At 35.1% G+C, this 22,088-nt stretch overlaps 1 protein-coding gene across 1 annotated transcript in view; it reads right to left on the reverse strand.

Annotated features, from left to right (window-relative positions):
• Positions 1 to 22,088, reverse strand: part of COL5A2 (collagen type V alpha 2 chain) — a 148,978-nt gene that overhangs the window by 20,750 nt on the left and 106,140 nt on the right. Inside the window, exons 18-38 of the mRNA XM_007965604.3 lie at positions 19,631 to 19,684; positions 16,254 to 16,352; positions 15,691 to 15,735; positions 15,480 to 15,578; positions 14,199 to 14,252; positions 13,860 to 13,967; positions 12,172 to 12,225; positions 11,725 to 11,823; positions 11,130 to 11,183; positions 10,321 to 10,419; positions 10,159 to 10,212; positions 10,014 to 10,067; positions 8,362 to 8,415; positions 7,528 to 7,581; positions 5,635 to 5,679; positions 5,216 to 5,314; positions 4,105 to 4,212; positions 3,761 to 3,814; positions 929 to 982; positions 660 to 713; positions 191 to 244 (exon numbers count right to left, since the gene is read on the reverse strand). Of these exons, the coding sequence (XP_007963795.3) occupies positions 191 to 244; positions 660 to 713; positions 929 to 982; positions 3,761 to 3,814; positions 4,105 to 4,212; positions 5,216 to 5,314; positions 5,635 to 5,679; positions 7,528 to 7,581; positions 8,362 to 8,415; positions 10,014 to 10,067; positions 10,159 to 10,212; positions 10,321 to 10,419; positions 11,130 to 11,183; positions 11,725 to 11,823; positions 12,172 to 12,225; positions 13,860 to 13,967; positions 14,199 to 14,252; positions 15,480 to 15,578; positions 15,691 to 15,735; positions 16,254 to 16,352; positions 19,631 to 19,684 (1,449 nt within the window). The remainder of the gene's footprint in view (positions 1 to 190; positions 245 to 659; positions 714 to 928; positions 983 to 3,760; positions 3,815 to 4,104; positions 4,213 to 5,215; positions 5,315 to 5,634; positions 5,680 to 7,527; positions 7,582 to 8,361; positions 8,416 to 10,013; positions 10,068 to 10,158; positions 10,213 to 10,320; positions 10,420 to 11,129; positions 11,184 to 11,724; positions 11,824 to 12,171; positions 12,226 to 13,859; positions 13,968 to 14,198; positions 14,253 to 15,479; positions 15,579 to 15,690; positions 15,736 to 16,253; positions 16,353 to 19,630; positions 19,685 to 22,088) is intronic.

Below are 22,088 nucleotides of genomic sequence, written 5' to 3' on the forward strand. Positions count from 1 at the left end.
AGAAGCTCAACTAGCACAAACTCAAGTTTTGTGCCAATCTATAAAAAATGTATTGAAAATGAGAATATTGTCTAGAAAGCTAAAAACTTTCCAGAATTAATATGACTTCAAAACATATGACAATGATCATTAAACTTATTATAACAAGATAAGCGTTTATTTGTAAATTAGGGATATTTGAAAATTATACCTGGGGTCCGGCAAAACCAACAGCTCCAGTTGGGCCATTTTCACCTCGAGAACCCTAGAAGGAGTCAAAGATTACTGTAGCTTTCACACATTATTCTAAACAGGAACAGTATTTTAAAATATGATCATATAAATTTGATAGTTAGACATGTAAATATAGAAAAATTACACATATTGCTTAAGGAAGGACCTTAGGGATTATATAAAGATATAGGTCATAGAACAAAATTCCCAAGGTCAGAAGTCTCAAAGGAGCCTCCAAATTATTTAGTAAACAAACTGCCTAACTACACTTAACAGATTGCATAGCAGATAATTTTTAAGTTTAATTAGAAAAGCAAAAGCTAAAAACCAGGAAGTTATAAATAACCTAAAACCAGTAAGCATCATTTTATATAAATATCAGAACAAATGATGAATTGTTGTATTGCTCAATCTCACACTAAAGAACACCAAGTACTGTCACTTACAGGATTGCCCCGGGAGCCAGGAGGGCCAACTAAACCTCGAGGACCAGGTTCACCCTAGAAAGCAGATTTTAGATGGTTACTGTCCAAAACAGTGGCTAAATATAATATAATTTTAGGATATTGGTCACTGTGTCGGGGGAGACAGCGGAAAAGAACTCTGAAATGATCTTGTTCAGATACCATATGTTATAAAATGAAAAGATTTATGAAAGAGCCAGCTATTCAGGACTCAGAATTTTGAGTGTACAAACTAACAACTTGTGACTTACCTTTTCTCCAGTAGGACCTGCAGGACCTGGAGGGCCCAAAGGACCTGGAAGACCCTGTCAATTAACAGAACATAGGCATATTGAGGTAAAAAATGCACAGAAATCTTCATGCTTAAGCAAATAAACAAAACAAAAAGGACTATTTTGTTATAATTTGGCTGTTTTTGTAAATCATTATCTATAATAAAAGATATAATCTATATATTTTCAAGATTTTTCTGTCTAGTTTCATACTATTTCCACCATATTTTCACCACACAGTGTTTTAATCTCTTTCATGCAACTTAACTAATGCATTCCTAAAACTGTTTTCAGGCATTAGCACTAAATTAATGCTAAGCTACAAAAATGTTTCTATTTCTTAGCATAATTAGCTTTGCTAATATCTATTGGGACATTTAACCACAAATTGAAAAGAGGCTTTCCTTCTTTTGCATATATTATATTCTTAAATTATAATAGCAAAATATCACTTTTTTATTTTTTAAAATTGAAATTGTGTTAAGACATTTTAGATTTTTTCTTTTATTATTATTATTATCATTATTATTATTATTATTAGGCACAGGATCTCCACTCTATGTTGCCCAGATTGGAGTGCAGTCGCTATTCACAGATGTGATCACAGCACATGCATCTTTGAACTCTTGCCCTGGACTCCAGAGATCCTCCCATTTCACACTCCAGAGTAACTGGGACTACAGGCACAAGCCACTATCCCTGGTTTAGTTTTTTTCATTCTTTTTTTTTTTTTTTTTTTTTTGAGACGGAGTCTGGCTCTGTCCCAAGCTGGAGTGCAGTGGCGCGATCTCAGCTCATTGCAAGCTCCGCCTTCCGGCTTCCGGCCATTCTCCTGCCTCAGCCTACCGAGCAGCTGGGACTAGAGGCGCCCGCCACCTCGCCCAGCTAATTTTTTGTATTTTTAGTGGAGACGGGGTTTCACCGTAGCCAGGATGGTCTCGATCTCCTGACCTCGTGACCCGCCTGCCTCAGCCTCCCAAAGTGTTGGGATTACAGGCTCACGTGAGCCACAGCGCCCAACCAGTTTTCTTCATTCTTTTGATATGCAAAGGAAAAGTGGCTAAAATTTACAGCCCAAAACCCCAGCTGCTTTCAGATTTATGGGCATAGGAGAGCTAACACTTAAAGGATAGTACAGCTAACACATGGGGACACAACCTGAGTCTTCTTGAGGCGTAATCACAATCTTGAAACTGCGGGAATGTTGGAGTCCTCTCTAAAACAAGTTCTCTATTTTATAACTGTGTATTGCCTCTTCATATGCAACCCAAATATTCTTTCATTGTTTAATTTCTGTATGTATAACTGAAGAAACTTAAGGAACAAAAATGACTTTAATTTTATGCTTTTGACAAGAACGTAAGAAATCTGTGTTCTTATAGTCTCTGTATCTAAAATAGAATGATATCATTCCAATAATTTATGTAATATACTTCTTTAAAGTATTTGATGAAATATAAATATCACTTCATTACTTATGTTTATAGATATTTTATACAGAGAAAACATGTTATTCATTTTTCCCTACTATTAGATTACAGTAAGTGCTTTGCTCTGCTTCTTTCCTAAAACAATGTAGTGTCCTCATTAAAAATAAAGCAGTCATTGCTTACTTCCTGATCCTATCACATTGCAATTCCAAAGTTAGTTCATAGGCACAAAAGATATGTATTTTGGATTTTCCCTTAAAACAAACTGCCAATGCATTCTTCCTATAAATAGTACTGTACTACTTATGCATTCCAGGACATTCATGATGTAAAATATTAAAAATATACCAGATTTACTTGACTATTTTTGAAATATTAAATTAAATATTAGATTTAACTAAAAGGGAAGGTATATCTTTTGTGCATAATTTGTTAAAAAAAGTGGTGCATCCTTAATTAAATTTGCATAAAAAGGACTAATTACCCTTAAGATGAAAAATTTTCTACTACATTTCACTATATTTCCTTAATCTAAAGCTATTATAACCAATGTATTAACAATGACTCAATGTGTAGAATCAAATAGCAGTTCTCTTTTATTATGTTACAACTGCTATTGCCAGGGCACACATGACAACTAACAGCAAATCATGTCATACTGAAACAGAAACCATTAGTCAAGTATCAGGCACTATTCCAAAAAATGATGGATGTTTAAGCCATTGTGACTAGCCACTCTTACATGAAGGAATCATTTATATCTGAAAATATATTGTCCTTTGCGTCTGACTGTCCTTGGAATTGTAAATGCATTCTAATTTCAAAGACCTAATGCTTGTTAAATGCCAATTTCTGACATGACATTAAACAATGCTTTGAGTTCAACCATCCTTCTTGACATTCTGCTTATTAAACTCTTTATTAATGATAACATTAATGATAATTCACTGTGCAGTAAATTTCTCACCCCAACATCCAATATACTGAGAAACATTTATCATAACCTTGGTGACTCCACAAAGCTCTACTTGTCTATGCTGGAACAAGGTGTTGGCCCCCTCACTAGATTAGCATTTTAACAGAAATAAACCTTGTGTATGAAATAAAAAGATGATAGAGAAAGATAAAGAGGGCCCCCACTCCCTTAAGGCACTTATCTCATAGGCACAACAAGTATGTTTTTATTTAAGTTTCATTTAATTCAGGTCAAGCAAAATGAATAACCCATGGTTGAATCACAGCAGATCTCACATGCCATTATTCTCCAACTCCTGACTACCAAGGAAACATGATTGACTTTATTTTGGAAAGTTCTGGCAAACTCCTATGATACTGTAATGTTGGTTCCTAGCCCAGCTAGAAAAGGAATGTTTTTACTTACTCTCGCACCATCATTTCCAGCTGTGCCTTCAGCACCTTTTTCTCCTATGCCACCCTGGAAAAACACACAAAATACAATTGATTCATTTAATTGTCTCTTTCCCACACTTGTGTGTAAGTTTCATGAGAGTGAAGGCTATTTGTAATTTTCCTAGTTGTATCCAGCTGAACCTGGGATGGTGCCTCACACTGTGCACTTTCTCAGTAAATATTTATTAGAAGAATGAATAAATGAATGACTAGTGACTCAGGATGGTAGAAATAAAAGCCTCCTCAGGAAATCATTTTCAGTAGAAAGTCTGAATAAACGAACTAAAAAAAAAAAAAAAAAAGAAAAGTACTTACTCTGTCACCCTTGGGGCCTGGAGTTCCTGCAATTCCTCTTTCTCCTGGCATACCTTGAAGACCTGGTGGGCCTGTATCTCCAGGGGTCCCAGATGGACCTGGACTGCCCTAAAATGAACCAACATTAAGTGACCATACCAATATATTAAGATTAAACTGATGAAATTGCTTTTTAGTGGGTCAAAAATGGCTGTCAGCAATTTCAGGTAGTTCAACTTAGTGCTTATATTTTTCATCTGAGAAAGTTTCTCTGAGTGAGTTGATTTTTTTTTGAAATTAAAAAATTCAGATTTTCTTTTTTGATTGTTGGTTTATATTTTTAACTTTTCTCTTAAGAGGCAATTGAACGCTATTTCAAATAAAAAAGATAGAGTTGCCTTTTTTCCCCTCTGTTGGCAACATAATAGAAGATACTAAGAAAGAAAGACATTACAATTTGAGAAATATTTCATTCTCTCTTTAATAAAACTGATATTTGATATTAACCTGGTTTTTAGGCTAATATAGTGTCTAAATTGTAGTAGACCGTATCAATCACTCTAAACCCTGAAAACAATAAGGGGTCTCATGTCACATGATCATGAAAAATTCTACTTCAATTGTTTATACTGAAGTTGGCCACATTATCTTCTACCAGTCACTAAATGGCACACATTTCTGCCTTATGATGCATTGCATTTTCAGATTTCAAAAGTTCTATATTTTCACATATGTAGTAAGCAGAACTGTGAAACCTGACACAAGGAAAATGGAGCATATTATCAGAAAAGCCTCCTAATAAATTACGCAATTTTCTATTTCTTTCCTCTGCTTATTCATAGAAGCCACTAATAAAATGTACATAAACATTAGGAATGTGTTTGTATATGGAAATCTATTACCATGTGCACTAAACCACAATCCCCATCACAGAAGAGAGTCTTCTTTTTAGCTCACACTTTAGTTGCAGGGAAAAAACCTAGTAAGCGCTCATTAAATATTTGTGGAAGAAGAAAATGATACAATCAAATTATCTTTCAAAAACAAGACAAATGCATTCTTGCACCACCATGCGTTTATTGAGCAGTAATTTTAAAGCATTTTAAAACACTGAGATCACTATGACACTTACTTTTGGGCCATCGGGACCATGTCCTCCAGCCATTCCCTTCTCACCAGGGAGTCCAGTTATTCCAGGTTCCCCTCTTTCCCCAGGATTTCCTCGTTCTCCCTAGCACAAAATTGTGATGTCAAATAATGTCAATACTTGATCTAAAAATAATTTAAAATGTTTCTGAGAAATGGCTTCTACTGGTGAAAAATTTAGAAATGAGACATTACTAAATCTCAATTTTATAATTTAGTGATAAGAAATAAACTTCAAGTAAGGATATACTAGCTTCATAGCACAAAATATTTCTCACAAAATTGATTTTTATCCAGTCAAAGAATTTACTGTTTAAATAAATCCCAGTTTAAGATTTTTAAAGATACCTTTTAAAACTGAAGCCAGTGGGAAACAAAATTAATCATGAAGATTAAAGTACTTACTCTAGGTCCTAATGGGCCAACTGCTCCAGGATCTCCAGGAACACCCTATAAATACATTTTTTTTTTTTTTTAATGGAACAAGAGCTTTGAGTTTAGGCATTTATCGGAAAACTTTTCAGGTCATATACCTACTTTCTATTAATGTGCCATTAGAAGGCTGCATAAGCCAACAATTTAAAGAAAGAAAAGTACGTATATTTTTATAAATGAGGGAATATGACATGTTTTAGATGAAAACATTTTTCCAAAAAACTTTGTACTATACCTGAATGTTTGATTTTTGGTAATGAGAATATGCAAAATACTATTTCACAATGATAGAGCGTTAGTTTTTTAGAGGCAACAAAATCTAAATGTCTTTTTCTTTTTAACTAATAGAAGATGAAAAAGTTTAAATAAAGAAAAGATATACCAAAAGGGCTAAAGATTTATCTTTTAAATAGAACCAATTCAATTCTACTCAATTTAGTAAATCTTTCTTGAGCTTATAATACGGACAAAGCACTCTACTAGTATTGTGGGTTCAAACTAGTGCAGTCATGTCTATATTGAAAGTTTCAGTTTGTTCTTACATAAAAGAAAGTTTGTCAGTTTGAAATTTCTTTCTTTGATAAAGATGATAACTTTATCAAATAGGCCTCCAATCTTATTCTCCGAAATGGACTGTCCTCATTGTGGCCTGATCTCCCTAAAAGCCAAATCTGATCATTTTACTCCTTCCTTAAAAGCCCTTTTTTTTTTTTTTTTAATTTTGTTTTTGTTTTGTTTTGTTTTTTGAGACAGAGTTTCACTCTATCACCCATGCTGGAGTACAATGGGTTGATCTCGGCTCACCACACCTTCCACCTCCTGGATTAAAGTGATTCTCCTGCCTCAGCCTGCCAAGTAGCTGGGATTACAGGCATGTGCCACCATGCCCAGGTAATTTTTGTACTTTTAGTAGAGACAGTTGGCCAGGCTGGTCTTGAACTCCTGACGCCAAGTGATTCACCTGCTCCGGTCTCCCAAAGTCCTGGGATTACAGGTGTGAGCCACTGTGCCTGGCCTAAAAACCCTTCATTAGCTTCCCATTACACTACTGATGAGGAACAAATTAGAATCAAATTAAAACCTTCCATAATCAGGTCCCTGATTCACCCCTACACAGTCCCCTTTCTATTTTCCCCAAATTACATTATCCACTCTGATTTGTAAGCTTGTCTCATTTCCTGGAGGTTTTTCCTATCTTCCCTCCTTCATCTTTACCATCATTCATTCCTCAGATCTCATACAAGATATTACTTTGTCTGTAAAACCTTTCTAAACCCCCCAAGTCTTATTCAGGTGCATCTTTTTTGTTTCCATAAACATAGTACCTCCCCTATCATAGCGTTTAGAGCATGCTATTATTGTAATTGTCTTATAGTCTCTGAATACTACTTTACTGTAAGGACAGCAAGGTCCAAATCCATTTTGTTCAGCTGGTTCAGGCCAGTGCTTTGTAGAGCCAAGCACACAGAGTGCTCAGCAAATATTTATTAAACGGTTAAATGAACAAATGAATCACTCAAAGAAAAATAAACAAATCTATGTGCCAGGAAAATGACAGAATAAAATTGTTAGTATTTGTTCATAATTGTTTACATAAAGTGGTTAAGAACACATCTTGGGAAGCAGATGACCTGGGTTCAAATCTATTAACCTTGTGACTTTGGGAAAGTTATCTAACATCTGTATGCCCCATTTTCCTCATCTACAAAATGGAGGTAATGATAGTACCTAGTACATAGGGCTACTTTGAGAAATCAAAGAGATAATGTATGTAAAGGAAAGCACAACAGAGCCTCACGCATAAAAAGTGATAACTGAGCCAGCAATGTATAGTGTTGCCATTATTATTATTTCAACACTTACTTGATCACCTGGCTTTCCACCTTCTCCAGGAGGCCCTGGAGGACCAGGAAGCCCCTAAAACAAAAGTAAGAAAATAAAATTGTGAATCAATCTGTGAAAGTTCAATAGGCTACCAGTGTTAACAGTTTAACTTTTATAATTCATGGAGTCTCCAAGACTATATTTTCAAGGAAAATATATTGTTCAGACATTTTAAGCAAAAAATATTGTTCAGAAGCATTAAAAACAAACTACCAACAAAATAAACAGCTAGTCAATTTATAAGATTGTATTTTCATCTGCACAACACTTAGCAAAAAAAGAGATAATGTAACAGGAGGTTTTCATATTTGTAGAGTTTTTATGGCTCTGCGAACAATATTTCAGGCTGCAAGAATATTATTTAAAGTCAGTCCAGAAAGTTTTTTTTACAAATTATGATCATCCTACTGTTAAATAGTGTATGTACTGATATATGTAGATAAATTATGAAAATTTGTTCAATAAACAATTCTAGTCACTTTGCCAATAAAATTAGATCAGCCTTAAAATGGTTGAATAAACTTTGTTGAGATATCAGAAACATTTTATTCCTGATATCTTTTTATTACTTTTTTGTTATTTTTTATTTGTTTTGTTCATAATTTGCAGGTTTGATTAGTTTTTTTAGAAGTCCATTCCTTTACTCTGGACAAAAATGTTTGATTTATCCAAATGTCTATCCTATCTACTAAAAAAGGGATGACTTTTTGAAAATTGTAGAATTTCAAATCTTCTGACCATATATTTTTTTCTTTTTTTAAAATAGCATTTTAGTTAATGGAAGATGAAATGGAAAACCGAATTAGTGCATACCTGAAAACCTGTGGGGCCCGGAGGTCCTTGTTCTCCTCTTTCACCAGCTAGACCCTAAGTTGTGAAGGAGAAAAAAAAATGTGAATATAGCCAGATCTTTGTCTGCTTCCTCTCTATGTGAACTACTAGAAGTACTGGTATTTCTTTGTATTTCTTCCAATCACATGTTCTTCTCTTTAGCCAGGTAATAAACTAGTATTAACAGTAAGCAAATGGTATTGTTTGAAGTCTCTGGAGGTGAGAAAATATCTTCTAAAGCCAGTGAAGTGACTGATAACATGTATTTATTTTTTGATCCAAACTTAAATGTCTGGAGCCAATTGTAAACTTATGGGAAAATTGGATTGAATATAGGAAAATCCATTACTTTTGTACATCTAATCGAAAAACAAAATATTTTTATTATAGTTATTTCTGAATGTCTTAAGAATTATTTATCAGGACTTCAAAACCAGAATGACTAAAGAAAGCAAAGCTAACATTTTAGAAAGATATTTAAACTGCCCCACCCCAAAACAAATAAATATGCCAAAATACTTCTGATAAACACTTCATTTTAAAATCCCAAAATGAAAATAGACCTCAAAGAATATTATTCCTTTTACCTCCTAAAAAACACCTTATTTTATTTATTTATTTATTTTTTTTTGAGACGGAGTCTTGCTCTGCCGCCCAGGCTGGAGTGCAGTGGTGTGATCTCAGTTCACTGCAACCTCCGCCTCCCGAGTTCAAGTGATTCTTCCACCTCAGCCTCCTGAGTAGCTAGGATTACAGGCACACGCCACCATGCCTGGCTAATTTTTGTATTTTTAGTAGAGACGGGGTTTCACCATGTTGGCCAGGCTGGTCTTGAACTCCTGGCCTCAGGTAATCCACCCACCTTGGCCTGCCAAAGTGCTGGGATTACAGACATGAGCCACCATGTCCAGCCTTAAATAAATTTTTATGAGATGCATTATTGAGAGAAGGTAGATGATTAAGTATTTAAATATTTTAAATAAAATATTTTATAAAATATTTGTTACACACTATTTTCCTCAGTTGATATACTCTTTGACTGTGACATATAAAAACCTTTGCAGTCAGACTTTTAAAGAAGTTTAAAGCAAGAAGATTAATCATGGCCAGGTGCAGTAGCTCACGCCTGTAATCCCAACATTTTGGGAGGCCAAGGCAGGTGGATCACGAGGTCAAGAAATCAAGACCATCCTGGCTAACACAGTGAAACCCCATCTCTACTAAAAATACAAAAAATTAGCCGTGCGTGGTGGCAGGCACCTGTAGTCCCAGCTATTAGGGAGGCTGAGGCAGGAGAATGACTTGAACCCGGCAGGCGGAGCTTGCAGTGAGTTGAGATCGCGCCACTGCACTGCAGCCTGGGGACAGAGCCAGTCTCCATCTCAAAAAAAAAAAAAAAAAAAAAAAACAAAGAAAAGAAAAAAGATTAATCATTATATTTAAAAAGGCAGAAGACACTATATTACAGAAATCAAAAGAGAAGGTATAACAGAAATTCTTCATTCCCATACATTCTTACTCACTTTCCCTGAAACTTATGCATAAGTCTTGAATAAACATCATTGAAAAATGCAATGTGTTTATATTCTTACACACACACACACACACACACACACACACACAAAATCACATACCGGCGGGCCCACGGGACCAGAAGGACCAACTTCACCATCTTTTCCAGGAGCTCCCTAGTATCACACACAGATATTTGTGAGGTGAGTCCATGAGAATTTAAATAGTCCTTATATTATTTTTCTTTAGCAGAAAATGTATATTTACCCTCTGCCCAGGAACTCCAGCATTTCCTGCTTCTCCAGGTTTTCCAGGGTCACCCTGAAGAATAAATGAAACTTTTGTAAAATTCCATCAATTTGTCAAAAACATACCTCCTCCAAATGAGGATCATGATGAGGTGGCAAACATATTATACACTGTACTCACACTGCTACCTTTGGGGCCTGGAAGACCCATGCTCCCAGGCTGCCCTCTGATTCCTATGGAGCCTGGAGGACCTGGACGGCCATCTTCCCCTGGAGCACCCTATGGAATTGACAGGAGTCATGCAAGTTTCATGTAAGTTTTTCTAAATATCCCATCATCCAAAGTGTCACTTGCATTTGCTTACTATGATGTTACATAAATTTTAAATTATCTTGAATTTTCATGTTAAAGGATCAGGACAGTTGAATGGGTTTTTAAAAAAAACACTGAAGTATTTTAAGTAACTAGAAGAGATATTTTATTCTTATTCTAGACATAGGCTTCCTCATCATGTCTCCTGACAATCATATTAATAGGGGAAATCTTTCTTCTTTCATTTACTCTGGTTTGTGGTAATGAAAATTCAGGACTTGTATTTTGCATTGCAGGATAAGGGAAGATCTTAGAATATATAAGTTGTCAAAATTCATACTACTTATCTCTTAAATAAAATTAAAAGAATATCAAAAACGAGAATATTGCTAATAGACAAATTTCACCAGTATTAAAAACTATATCATTTTAACTTTTTCATTGATGTCAGGTAGGGAAGCAATTTCAATCTCAAACATTTATCTTAGTAAAATTTAATCTACATTTTTGTCCACTTGGAAACAGATCCGAAGAATATGCTTCCAGAACGTGTTTTAAGTATGTCAATATGACCAGCATCCACATAATCAAAAGCATTAACCTCAAATAAATATCATTTAAGTTGCATGTCTATTGAGATATATTAGTGGTTGTGGACTTCTGTTTAAATTACTTACCAAAGGCCCAAGTTTTCCTTCAGGACCTTGAACACCAGGATTTCCTGTCAAACCCTGAAAATAAAAACGCAACTGTCAGTTTGTTGCTGACCTGCAGCTGAAGTAAATACTCTTAAGAGTAAAACTAATGTTGCTTTTTTGTCAACTGAATAGAATGACAGTTCTGTAAATCAAGTAAATTTTTAAGTGATGTATTGTTAAAATAAAATTTGTCAGAATTTCTCTGCCAAAATTACTTTACTTGCTATATTGCTATAAAAGTATATTTACAAATATTTATAAATTCTTTACTTGCTAACAAGTAAAGTTATAAAATTTGACAAACAGAATTTTTTTCTCATGCCAAGTGATAAAGCTATTAATACATACTCCTTTGAGAAAGAGAGATGAGAAGTTACCGTGTTTTCTATATATGATAAAAATAACAAATCAGTACTTTTTAAAATAATGAATTGGATCAAAACCATAAAAACAAAGAAATGTTCTAAACTGTAAAAACAAACTAAATTTAAAAACAAACAAACAAAAACCCTTTCAATGCATGCCCAGGAGCACTTTTCCCCACTGATGTAGCAAACACTTGCTACATTCTTACCCGAGCACCTGGAAGCCCAGGTTCGCCTGGACGTCCTGGATCTCCCTGGCTTCCTTTGGGTCCTGAAGAACCTACAGGACCCCGTTCTCCTTGAGCACCCTGTACCGAGGCAAAGCAGATGCATGAAGAAAAAGAGTATAGAAAAACAAAAGCAAGCCGAAGTAAAATTACTGTTTTACAAATCAAGGCACTAATATAACATCCAAATCAAGGAACTAATATAACATACAAAATTTTGTCACCACATTCCTCCAACTAGCATCCTTCTCCCCTATGCCTCTTAATACAGGAATTACACAAGAGAGAATTGGGGTTAGGCCTGATATCTGTATCCATCTCCTTTCTGGGTCTGAGCCCATGCAGGTCATAGCTAGATCACCATGCTGAAAAATGGCATCTTCTGGAGCACCCCCCACATAAGTATCAATGTTCACAGGGCAACCTCACCTTTGGCCCAGGTAAACCATCAGAGCCTGGAAAACCACGATTGCCAGGAGCACCCTACAAATGACCAAAATGTGATTCTTAATTGTCATTGATATTTTTGCATATGTAATGAATAGATGATTTTTATTTTTAGTACTATAAAGTTTTAGGAGCCATGATCAAGCCAACATGGCTACAGATATGCATGAGAAAAATCTGACTCGATGGAAAAAATTTAAAAGTTTGAAGAATATATAAGTACTGAGCCAAATAATTATTCAAATCAAGAAATATTCTGCACTTTGGGAGGCCAAGACAGGCACATCACCTGAGGTCAGGAGTTCAAGACCAGCCTGGCCAACATGGTGAAAACCTGTCTCTACTAAAAATACAAAAATTAGCTGGGCATACTGGCAGGTACCTGTATCCCAGCTACTCAAGAGGCTGAGGCACAAGAATTTCTTGAACCTGGGAGGCAGAGGTTGCAGTGAGCCAAGATGGTGTCACTGCACTCCAGCCTGGGCAACAGAGCAAGACTCTGTCAGAAAAAAAAAAAAAAGGAAGGAAGGAAGGAAATATTCTAACGATTCATTGTAAAATTAAACAGAGGAAACATAGCTAGAGATGAGAGGCAAAGGTACCATCTATAGCAATTAAAATGTCAACAATAACATTCATTAATGAGATTTTTGTGAAACCCTTTGCATTCTCCAAAGTTCTAGATAAATGTGAGATTATTGTTCTTCTTTTCAGACCTGTCTCACTATGCTCCAGTCACAGCTACCTCTTCTAGTCTTTAAAATCAGCAGGTCCTTTCTGCCCTTCTAGCTTTGCATTTGCTTTTTCCTCTGCTAAGGATGTTCTTTCTTCCAAGTTTTCTACTGGCTTAAAGTCATCTTCAGGTCTCAGATAAAATGCTATCTTCTCAGAGGATCCTGTTTCCTAACCACTGAATCTAACATTACAACACTGACATACATGTGTAGTTACTCTCCAACGTGTCATGCCTTTATTTAGTGTGTGTATGGCACTTTTTAAAGTGTGTACATACATTTTTATTTACCCGTTGACTTGTTTATTGTTTACCTCTCCACTAAAATAAACAACTATTTACTAGTCTCCAAATGAGGACTAGGACCATAGCCTTCTTGTTCACTGATACAATTCCAAGCACAGATGGCTCAAATTGGCATAGAGTAGTGATATAACCAATATTAGTTGAATAAATGAATAATGATTAGTCAATTGTCTCTTTTTTTTTTTTTTTTTTTTGAGACAGAGTCTTGCTCTGTCGCCCAGGCTGTAGTGCAGTGGTGCAATCTTGGCTCACTGCAAGCTCCACCCCCTGGGTTCATGTTATTCTCCTGCCTCAGCCTCCCGAGTAGCTGTGTCTACAGGTGCCCACCACCACGCCCGGCTCATTTTTTGTATTTTTAGTAGAGACGGGGTTTCACCGTGTTAGCCAGGATGGTCTTGATCTCCTGACCTCGTGATCTGCCCGCCTCAGCCTCCCAAAGTGCTGGGATTACAGGCGTGAGCCACTGCACCCGGCCATCAGTTGGCTCTTTCTATTTGCACATAACTGTACTGAACTGTGCAAGGAACCTGCAAGCATTTCTCTTAACTCCTCTAGTTTTCCTTACTATTCTTAGACTTACTCACATAATTCCCTCACAACTGTAAGAATGTGTTGTATTATTCAAATTTACCCTCTCTCCCACTGGCCCTGGAGGACCAACTGTTCCTGGGTCACCTCTGGGACCTCTTTTGCCTTCTTCACCGGGTGGGCCTATCGGACCCTGAATACCATGTGGCCCCTGTTAAAAACAGAAGGACAGTTACCAGAAAGACCCATTCAACCAGTGAATTATAGTTGGAAGTCTCCTTTAACGAAGTCAGTCACAAATTTTAAAATATATGGAATGATGAGATATTTTCATCTCAAGCTATTGTAATTCTCATCATTATTTTAAACCCTTGAGCATTTTGAGCTGTACACTTCTAGACAATACTATGTTCTTCTTATCATTAAAACAATGAAACCTTACTGGTTCCCCTTTTGGGCCAGCTTCTCCTTTGAAACCTGGAACTCCTGGATCACCCTGAAAAAAATATATTGATATTTGTAAGAACCAGGACATTTTGCTAGTCCAATCTGCTCAAATTAGTTACAGTAAATGGGTTTTAAATATTCTCTCCAGTTGAGTCTGCTTTGCATCAGTAGTATAATATAACCATTTCTAAATGAATGTATGTGAATATGTTAATATGTGTAAATTTTCATAAAATTCAGTATAATTTGGTAGCCGTTTAATTTATAGTGGTCTTTAAGATATTTATTTTTTTAATTATGTTTTTTATCATGTGTAGCAGAATAAATAGAATTATTGAGTTATTACTCAAATTTGAAAATTAAAATTGGAACTATCAATAACTTCTATAGATAAATATATTTAGGCTCTATTTTAGGATGTGAAACTGTTTACCCAGAATCAAAATAATTTTATATTTGTGCTATATTTATTGAGAATTTAGCAACTTCAAATAGGGCATTTCACTCTTGGAGTGTTCGAGGGTTTTTCTGTAGGTGTGTCTTTAAATACCAACTGTAATTTAGATTGTAAGAACCGGATTACAAAATTCAAAACTTGGTAAAATCAAATGTGACACTAGCAACATTCATGTTTTAATAAATCTGTCACGAGCACTTAAAGAGAATTTATCAGCATGACCACATTACTTGGAACAGAATTGAAAATATTTGTTTAAATATTTATTTTTATACATCAAGCTAAAAGCTATTAAGCACAACTTCTCAGTTGCTTTATTATGGGTTCATCAAAATATTTTTCTAATAAATAATTTCTGTAAAATATTAAAACATTTAATCTGACATTCAGTCTGATTAATATATTTGAATCAGTCTTTAAGAATAACTCTCAAGAAATAGTTGCTGAACCAATTTTTAGCCAAATTGTCATTATAAATTCCTATTGAAGCTCTATACTTCCTCACACTGGCTTGCATAATATTTTAATAATATTTATTATTCAATTACTCATAAAAGTCTATGAGGTGAACCATAAAGCTATAACCTTATTATTTTAAATAAAAGAACACTAAAATTTAACATACTGCAATAATGTTCCCACTTAGAATTTAAACAACTACATTGTACCACAATATTTGGCTTTCACAAAGACTCCCATCTTCCCTCATTTGAGTAAGTCACGTTATCTATGTTTCATTGCATCACATTACACGTTATTACTCTTGGTGCTCTTAGTTAGATTACACTATAGGATGACAGTTCTTTCAAAGGTCATTACCGGTTGCCCTCGAATTCCCTGAGGACCAGTGCTACCCTGAGGTCCTGGAGATCCAGGAGGCCCTGCCGAGCCAGGAGGACCAGAGGTGCCCGGAGAGCCCTATTAAACAGCAAGAGTGATGTGATAAGTAGAGACACAGGTAACAGTCTGGGGCCAATGTCTAAAGAATCATGTCCATTTGAGCTTCACATGGCATAAATGCATTACTCACCGTTGGGCCTTTGGCACCAGGAGTACCATCAGTTCCTATTGCACCCTAAAAGGTACATTAAAAGTATATAATGAAATATTAAGCAATATCTAGATACAAATGTGGTAGTAGACAGATGTCCAGACATCTTCAAAAAGGAAGTAGAAGCATTTTTTAAACATCAGCCACCATTATATTATAAAAATTACTTTTTTGACTAATTCTCTTTTACATAAAATAAGTAAAACTTACAGAGTTGACAAGGGAAACACATTTTTTCACAGTTGTAAGCACTCATTCAGAATTCAGAGAATATATTAAATTTTATATTGCAAAATAGCTAGAAAAAGAGGACTTAAAATGTTCCCAACACATAGAAGTGATATATGCTCAATGGGATGGATATCTTAAATACTCTGACTTGATTATTACATATCTTAGGCATATAACAAAACATTACTGGTATCCCCCTAAATATGTATAAATGTTATGTATCAATAAAAAAAAAATAGGTTGAATTTGTTCTGATGTTACGAGAAATGTCCAGCTTTCTGGGCTGGTTCTTAGATATGCCACAAACTTACAGGAAGACCTGGAGAGCCAACTGGACCTGGGGGCCCAGTTTCACCTCTCTGCCCCTGAGGACCTTCAGGGCCTCGCGCCCCTGTAGGACCTGCTTCTCCCTAAAAGGGTGCAAAGGGAAATGTTAATTTAAGAAAAATACAAGAGTGGCATTGTACAAAGTTGACTGCTTATTTGGAATTTTACATTTGAAAACCAAATATTTATTTATTTATTTTATTTTATTTTATTTTATTTTATTTTATTTTATTTTATTTTTTTTGAGACAGAGTCTCGCTTTGTCACCCAGACTGGAGTGCAGTGGCCGGATCTCAGCTCACTGCAAGCTCCGCCTCCCGGGTTCACGCCATTCTCCTGCCTCAGCCTCCCGAGTAGCCAAAGAGGATTATAAGAGATATGTGCCTAACCAAGCTTAAGGAGTGCACTCACTTTCCCATTTCCTTCTTAAGGGATGATGCTGGTGGCCTCTTCACTAGGAATATTCTCCATATCCAATCTCCAGTTAGAGAAATCCTACACCAGGGTTAGCTTAAGTTCCCTCTCCTCTGAACCTCCACAAAATCTGGAATTTTTCTTACCACATCTGTCAGAATTTACACTTATTACATATTAAACAGTTAAGATAATCTAAGTTCATAAAGAAAAACTAGAAACAGACCTACACCTCAGGCACACCGAGTTACTCAAAGAATAAGATATTCTTAAATGTTTTTTATTTAAGATATTTATCAAAGAATAGATATTCTTAAATCTACATGGTTTACTTTTAATATGTTCTTCCATAAATACTCAGGTTATTGAAGCCCATTTCTGTATAAATAGTGTATACACTCAGACTCTTTAACACAAATCAAATGAGGGAGAAAACCTGACCGACCCACTGTATTTAAAGGGGTTGTTTCTGTTCAAGGTAAAGCTAGACATTTCAAGTCTAGCAATTTGCTACACAATTAAAGCTTCATGCAATCATTAGAGGATAAATCATATTATTTTCTAATATTTATAAAGCAACTTAATATCAGCTAAAATGTGCTGCAAGATTCAGACAATAGTTTTCCAAATTTGTGAGACTCACTGTAAAAAGTCTATATAAAATTTCATACCATCATTACAGAACAAGAAATTGTTTCCTTGCTATATAAGCAATATAACAAATCATATTTCAGAGTATAAGATTTCAGTTGTAAAATTCAATTCCACTGACCTTCAAGAAAGCATTTATCAGTAAAATGAAAAACATCTGGACTACAAATGTCTAATCAACTTAATTTTTGGCAACCTTATAAGCAAAATACCATCTATTTTTAAACCAAAGAAACAACACTTCTTTGATAAGAATTAAAAGATTTTTTTTAAATGCAACATTAAAAGCAGAGTGAAGTGGTTAAGGTAACTTAATAGCTCCCTTTATTTCAAGCCAAGATAGTGAGTCCAGCTGGCAAATAAAAATGCCTAGTTGAGTTTTAATTCATATAAACAATAACTTTTAGCATAAGTTTTTCTCATGCAATATTTGGGACATACGTATACTACACATGTATTCTTTCCTTATCTGAAATTCAAACTTCACTTGGCTTCTGTATTTTATCTTGCTTATTATGTACCTATGTGGATCTAATCACAAAGGGGCCTGGAAAACCAAAATTCTAAGCCTTAGGATTCTCATCAGTATCAGTAAAGCATATTGAATCTCTGTTTCACTTCATTGAAATGCAAAGAACTGGATTTAGAAGTTTATTCTTTAGTCAGAGAGCAGACGCCATGGCAGAACTTTGTAGGAAAAGCAGGATCCTGTCCAAAAACAAAGACCCAGGAATTTTATGGTGGAGAGAAGCAGGAAGGAAAAGACAGAAAATTTCTAACAGTAACAGTTTTGCTAGATGTTTGAGTTTTATTAAGCAGTTTTCAGTAGCCAACAACCAGTACCACAAACACCCAGGAGGAGAGAGAAGTAACCAGAGTGAATGGTTGGGTTGTGTAAACTATGATTGCTAGTGAAGTTAAAGTAAATCCCATGAAAGTTGGAGTATAAACCTCTTTCTGCTAATTCATAGATCTGAGAATATTTCCTTAACCAGAACTCAGTTTGGGGCCAGAGGGTCTCACAAAAAGAGGGAAGGGATTTTGCATGTTTTGACAGGGTTATACAGAGAGTCTGGGCCAGAGTCTGTGGTAGTAACATTATTAGGACTTCAGGGAGAAGATCAGATTCAGAGGAGACCCAAGAAGATCCCACCCACTTGAGTTTACACTGAGTTCTCAGTGAACACGGGGAAAGGAATTAAGGCACTGTTTTCAAGCAGCAGCATCCCCATAGCACCGTGTTTGAATATGTCATTAGAGAGAGCCTAAAGAATAATTTGACTTGGTGATTCTCACATTTTCAAGGAATATCTGAAATGTCAGCTACAGACATTTTTCTTCAAATCCAATTTGAGTAGCACAACTAATAAGAAGCATGAACCTACATTTAGGGTGTCCTCTGCATCAGGCTCTATGTGATGGGTTTATGTAGATGATGTCACTTAATCCTCAACAAAATTCCATGAGAAAACAAGGTTGGGAGGGGCCAGGTGACTGTCTGTGACTGCAGTCATTTTTGTACAGCATAATCTTGTGCATAATCTCTTCAGGATGAAGAAAGTCATTGCCAAAGGGAAACACGGCATCGGGGGGAATCAGATGTGTTATATTGCTTATGACTTGAAAGAGGTATTCTAAATTAATTCACCAGTTTATCTAAGGTAATCCTAATGTCCTTCTACTGTCATCCTTGAATTTATCTGAAAGTACTGAGAGAAAGAACCAATTGTGACTCACTACAAATGTAAGTCATCCCACAGAATACTTTAATCATTTCTACATAGAGAGCCAAATATTCTCCATGCCCACTCCTTTAATGGCTGCATAGAATTGGGTTGGGGGTCTGGGGGAGTGCAGAGTGATAACAAATGTTAGGTGAAAGAACAGCCTTTTGACAGCATCTAATTTATTTTAACATACTATTGTTTGGAACTTTCTGCTGTTTATTACTTCCAAGTACTCTATTCAAGAATAGAGAATAGAGTTCCAATTCAGTTTAAAGCTCCTATTCCTTAGAGCTGTTTTGATTGTCTGGCATTAGAGTCCTAACACATCAGGTTCTTTGATATTATAAGGGTACAATTATAAGTGATTCTCCTTTAATTATATTTATACAGTTAATTTTATTTTTTCATTTATCTTTTTCCATGTAATAATGAACAAAGGGCATACTCTAGGCTCTTTCCTTAGTTAAAAGTAACTTCCACACTTTTCAATTAATTAAATGTCATTCTTCACTTTGGGGCTCATGTAATCATGTAGAGTTAAATACTGTATATTAACATTAACGTCTTACCTTCATTCCAGGATTTCCTGGAAAACCAGAAGAGCCTGGTATCCCAAGAGGACCCTATTAAAAGAAACCAGAAAAGTAGTCAGACATGTATTTAATTAGTATCTAATTAGGTCATTTTTAAGTCTTTGGTGTCATTTTGTATTTGTCATATAAGAATAACCTGCCTTTCACTTTAAAATTACAAAGATAATAGTCTAATTTCATTATAAGTACCTTTCAACATCAATCTAAAGTAATGCTAAAAGACATATCCAAGGTATTAAATATAATTGGATTACTCAAATAGCATATAGGATTAAATCAATCACAAACATAAAGTGTTTCAAACAATTGCCTCTTGAGAGATGTACTTTCTTTGTGTTAATCAAATAATATAGTTTTTAGAAAGTTACATTTTATATCAAAATCTAGTACTTCGTTCTATAAAAATGATGCTTAAGAACCACTTGGAGGCCAGGCATGGTGGCTCACGCCTGTAATCCCAGCACTTTGGGAGGCCAAGGCAGGCAGATCACCTGAGGTCAGGAGCTGGAGACCAGCCTGGCCAATGTGGTGAAACCCAGTCTCTACTAAAATTACAAAAATTAGCTAGGTGTGATGGTGGGTGCCTATAATCCTGGCTACTTGGGAGGCTGAGGTAGGAGAATTGCTGGAACCTGGAAGGTGGAGGTTGCAGTGAGCTGTGATTGCACCACTGCACTCCAACCTAGAGTGAGACTTCATCTCCAAAAAAAAAAAAAAAAAATCTGGATATTTTAGAGAGGTTTTTCAGGCAATAACAAGTGGATATTTATATTACCCTCCATTTGGAAAGGCATGCATAGAATTTAAGCCATTGATTAAAAGACTAAATTTAAAAGAAGTGAGTATAAGAGGAATTCTAGTACAGATTATTCTGACTCTTCAAGGACTGTACTTTAATCCCATCAGTTTTGAATTAATAAAAGCCCTTTCAAAGTATACTTATTTTTTCATTCTATGTTTTGTTTCCTACTTATGAGAAACAGGAAGAAAAGATCCCTGGGGCAAATGATTTCAATTACTATAATTATAGTTTACTTTTGGCTAATAGCTTTAAATTTTTTTCTTTTATGATCATTCAGTCTTGGCCCATGTTGACCATGAATATTTCCTACAGTACCTTCTCTCTTTCCCTCATAATATTTTCTTTCCTTGGTGTTTTGTTAGCGTAATTTACCTTGTAGAGCTTGACTCAACTTTTCCTACTGGAGTAAAATAAAATTGTTCCACGGACTATTTATTTAGGAGCATTTTCAGTAGCAACTTTGTGCTCAATTACTACATTAAAAAATGACTATAGATAACATTCTATAAATATATTTGTGCTATTATAAAACACCACTTTTTGGTTTCCTGCAGCAGCTATCCACATTAATGACCCTATGGAATCATCTGTAGAGCTTTAAAAAATACTGATTTCTGAGTCTACCTCTAGAGATTACATTTTAATTGGATTGGACATCAATATTTTTAAGTTTCCAGGTAATTCTAATATACAGCCAAAGTTGAGAACCACTAATTTCATGATGAACAGATAAAGTTTACTACATGATGCCTACAATATAAGTATGTACATTTTACTAGCAACCAGTGTTAATCATATATGAAATAATTTATTCTAGATACCATTATATCTTCCTTTTAAAAGTCAGGGCACTGCTATTAAAGTCACATAATTGATGGGAAAAGCACATGTATAATAAATTGCTCTAAAGTTCAGAAAATAACTTTATGTCTTGAAGCTCTTTTTAAAAATTAAATTAGTTTTGTTTTGCTTGTAAAGATATAATTTAAGTGTCTTTGACAGAATAGTAGTAGAGACCTTGATCCACAGCACTGTTTCAACTAAAATCTACTTCAGCTCCACACATCTCTTAGGATCCTTTGTACCTCTGGGTAACTCAGCAGTTAATGAGCAGCAATTGAGGCTATTCACATGGGAGAACTATTGCAAGTAAGGGAATTTAAAAAAGGGCATATGTTTGAAATGTGTCAAATTTAAAATATTTGCCTTTGTTTATAATTTACAATTCATTCTTTGTTTATAATTTACAGATGATTCTTTAGTCTTAGCCATCTTCATTTCATCATCCACATTACCAGGAGATGATCTTTCTGGTCATAAAGTTCCTATGTTTAAAATCTCTGAATGATCTCACATTAATTACAATAGAAAAGAACCCAAAAGTCCTTTAAGTGTGTAAGTACAGCTCTTCATGATCTAGATCTAGTTATTTAGCTAATTTGCAATAGTTAGTTAAATAAGTGTCCAGATTTCCATCTTCAAGAGTGAATTAAAGGTTCATAGTTACAGAGGATTACCTATGAAATACTGCAAGATGGTCTGAAGCAAAATACAATAGCCTTGTCCATACCAAGCACAAAAAAGCACAGTATACAAAATATTGGTACACACTGAGACCTCATCATTTCTCAT

Source organism: Chlorocebus sabaeus, chromosome 10 (assembly GCF_047675955.1).
Source record: "Chlorocebus sabaeus isolate Y175 chromosome 10, mChlSab1.0.hap1, whole genome shotgun sequence".
Lineage (NCBI taxonomy): Eukaryota > Metazoa > Chordata > Mammalia > Primates > Cercopithecidae > Chlorocebus > Chlorocebus sabaeus.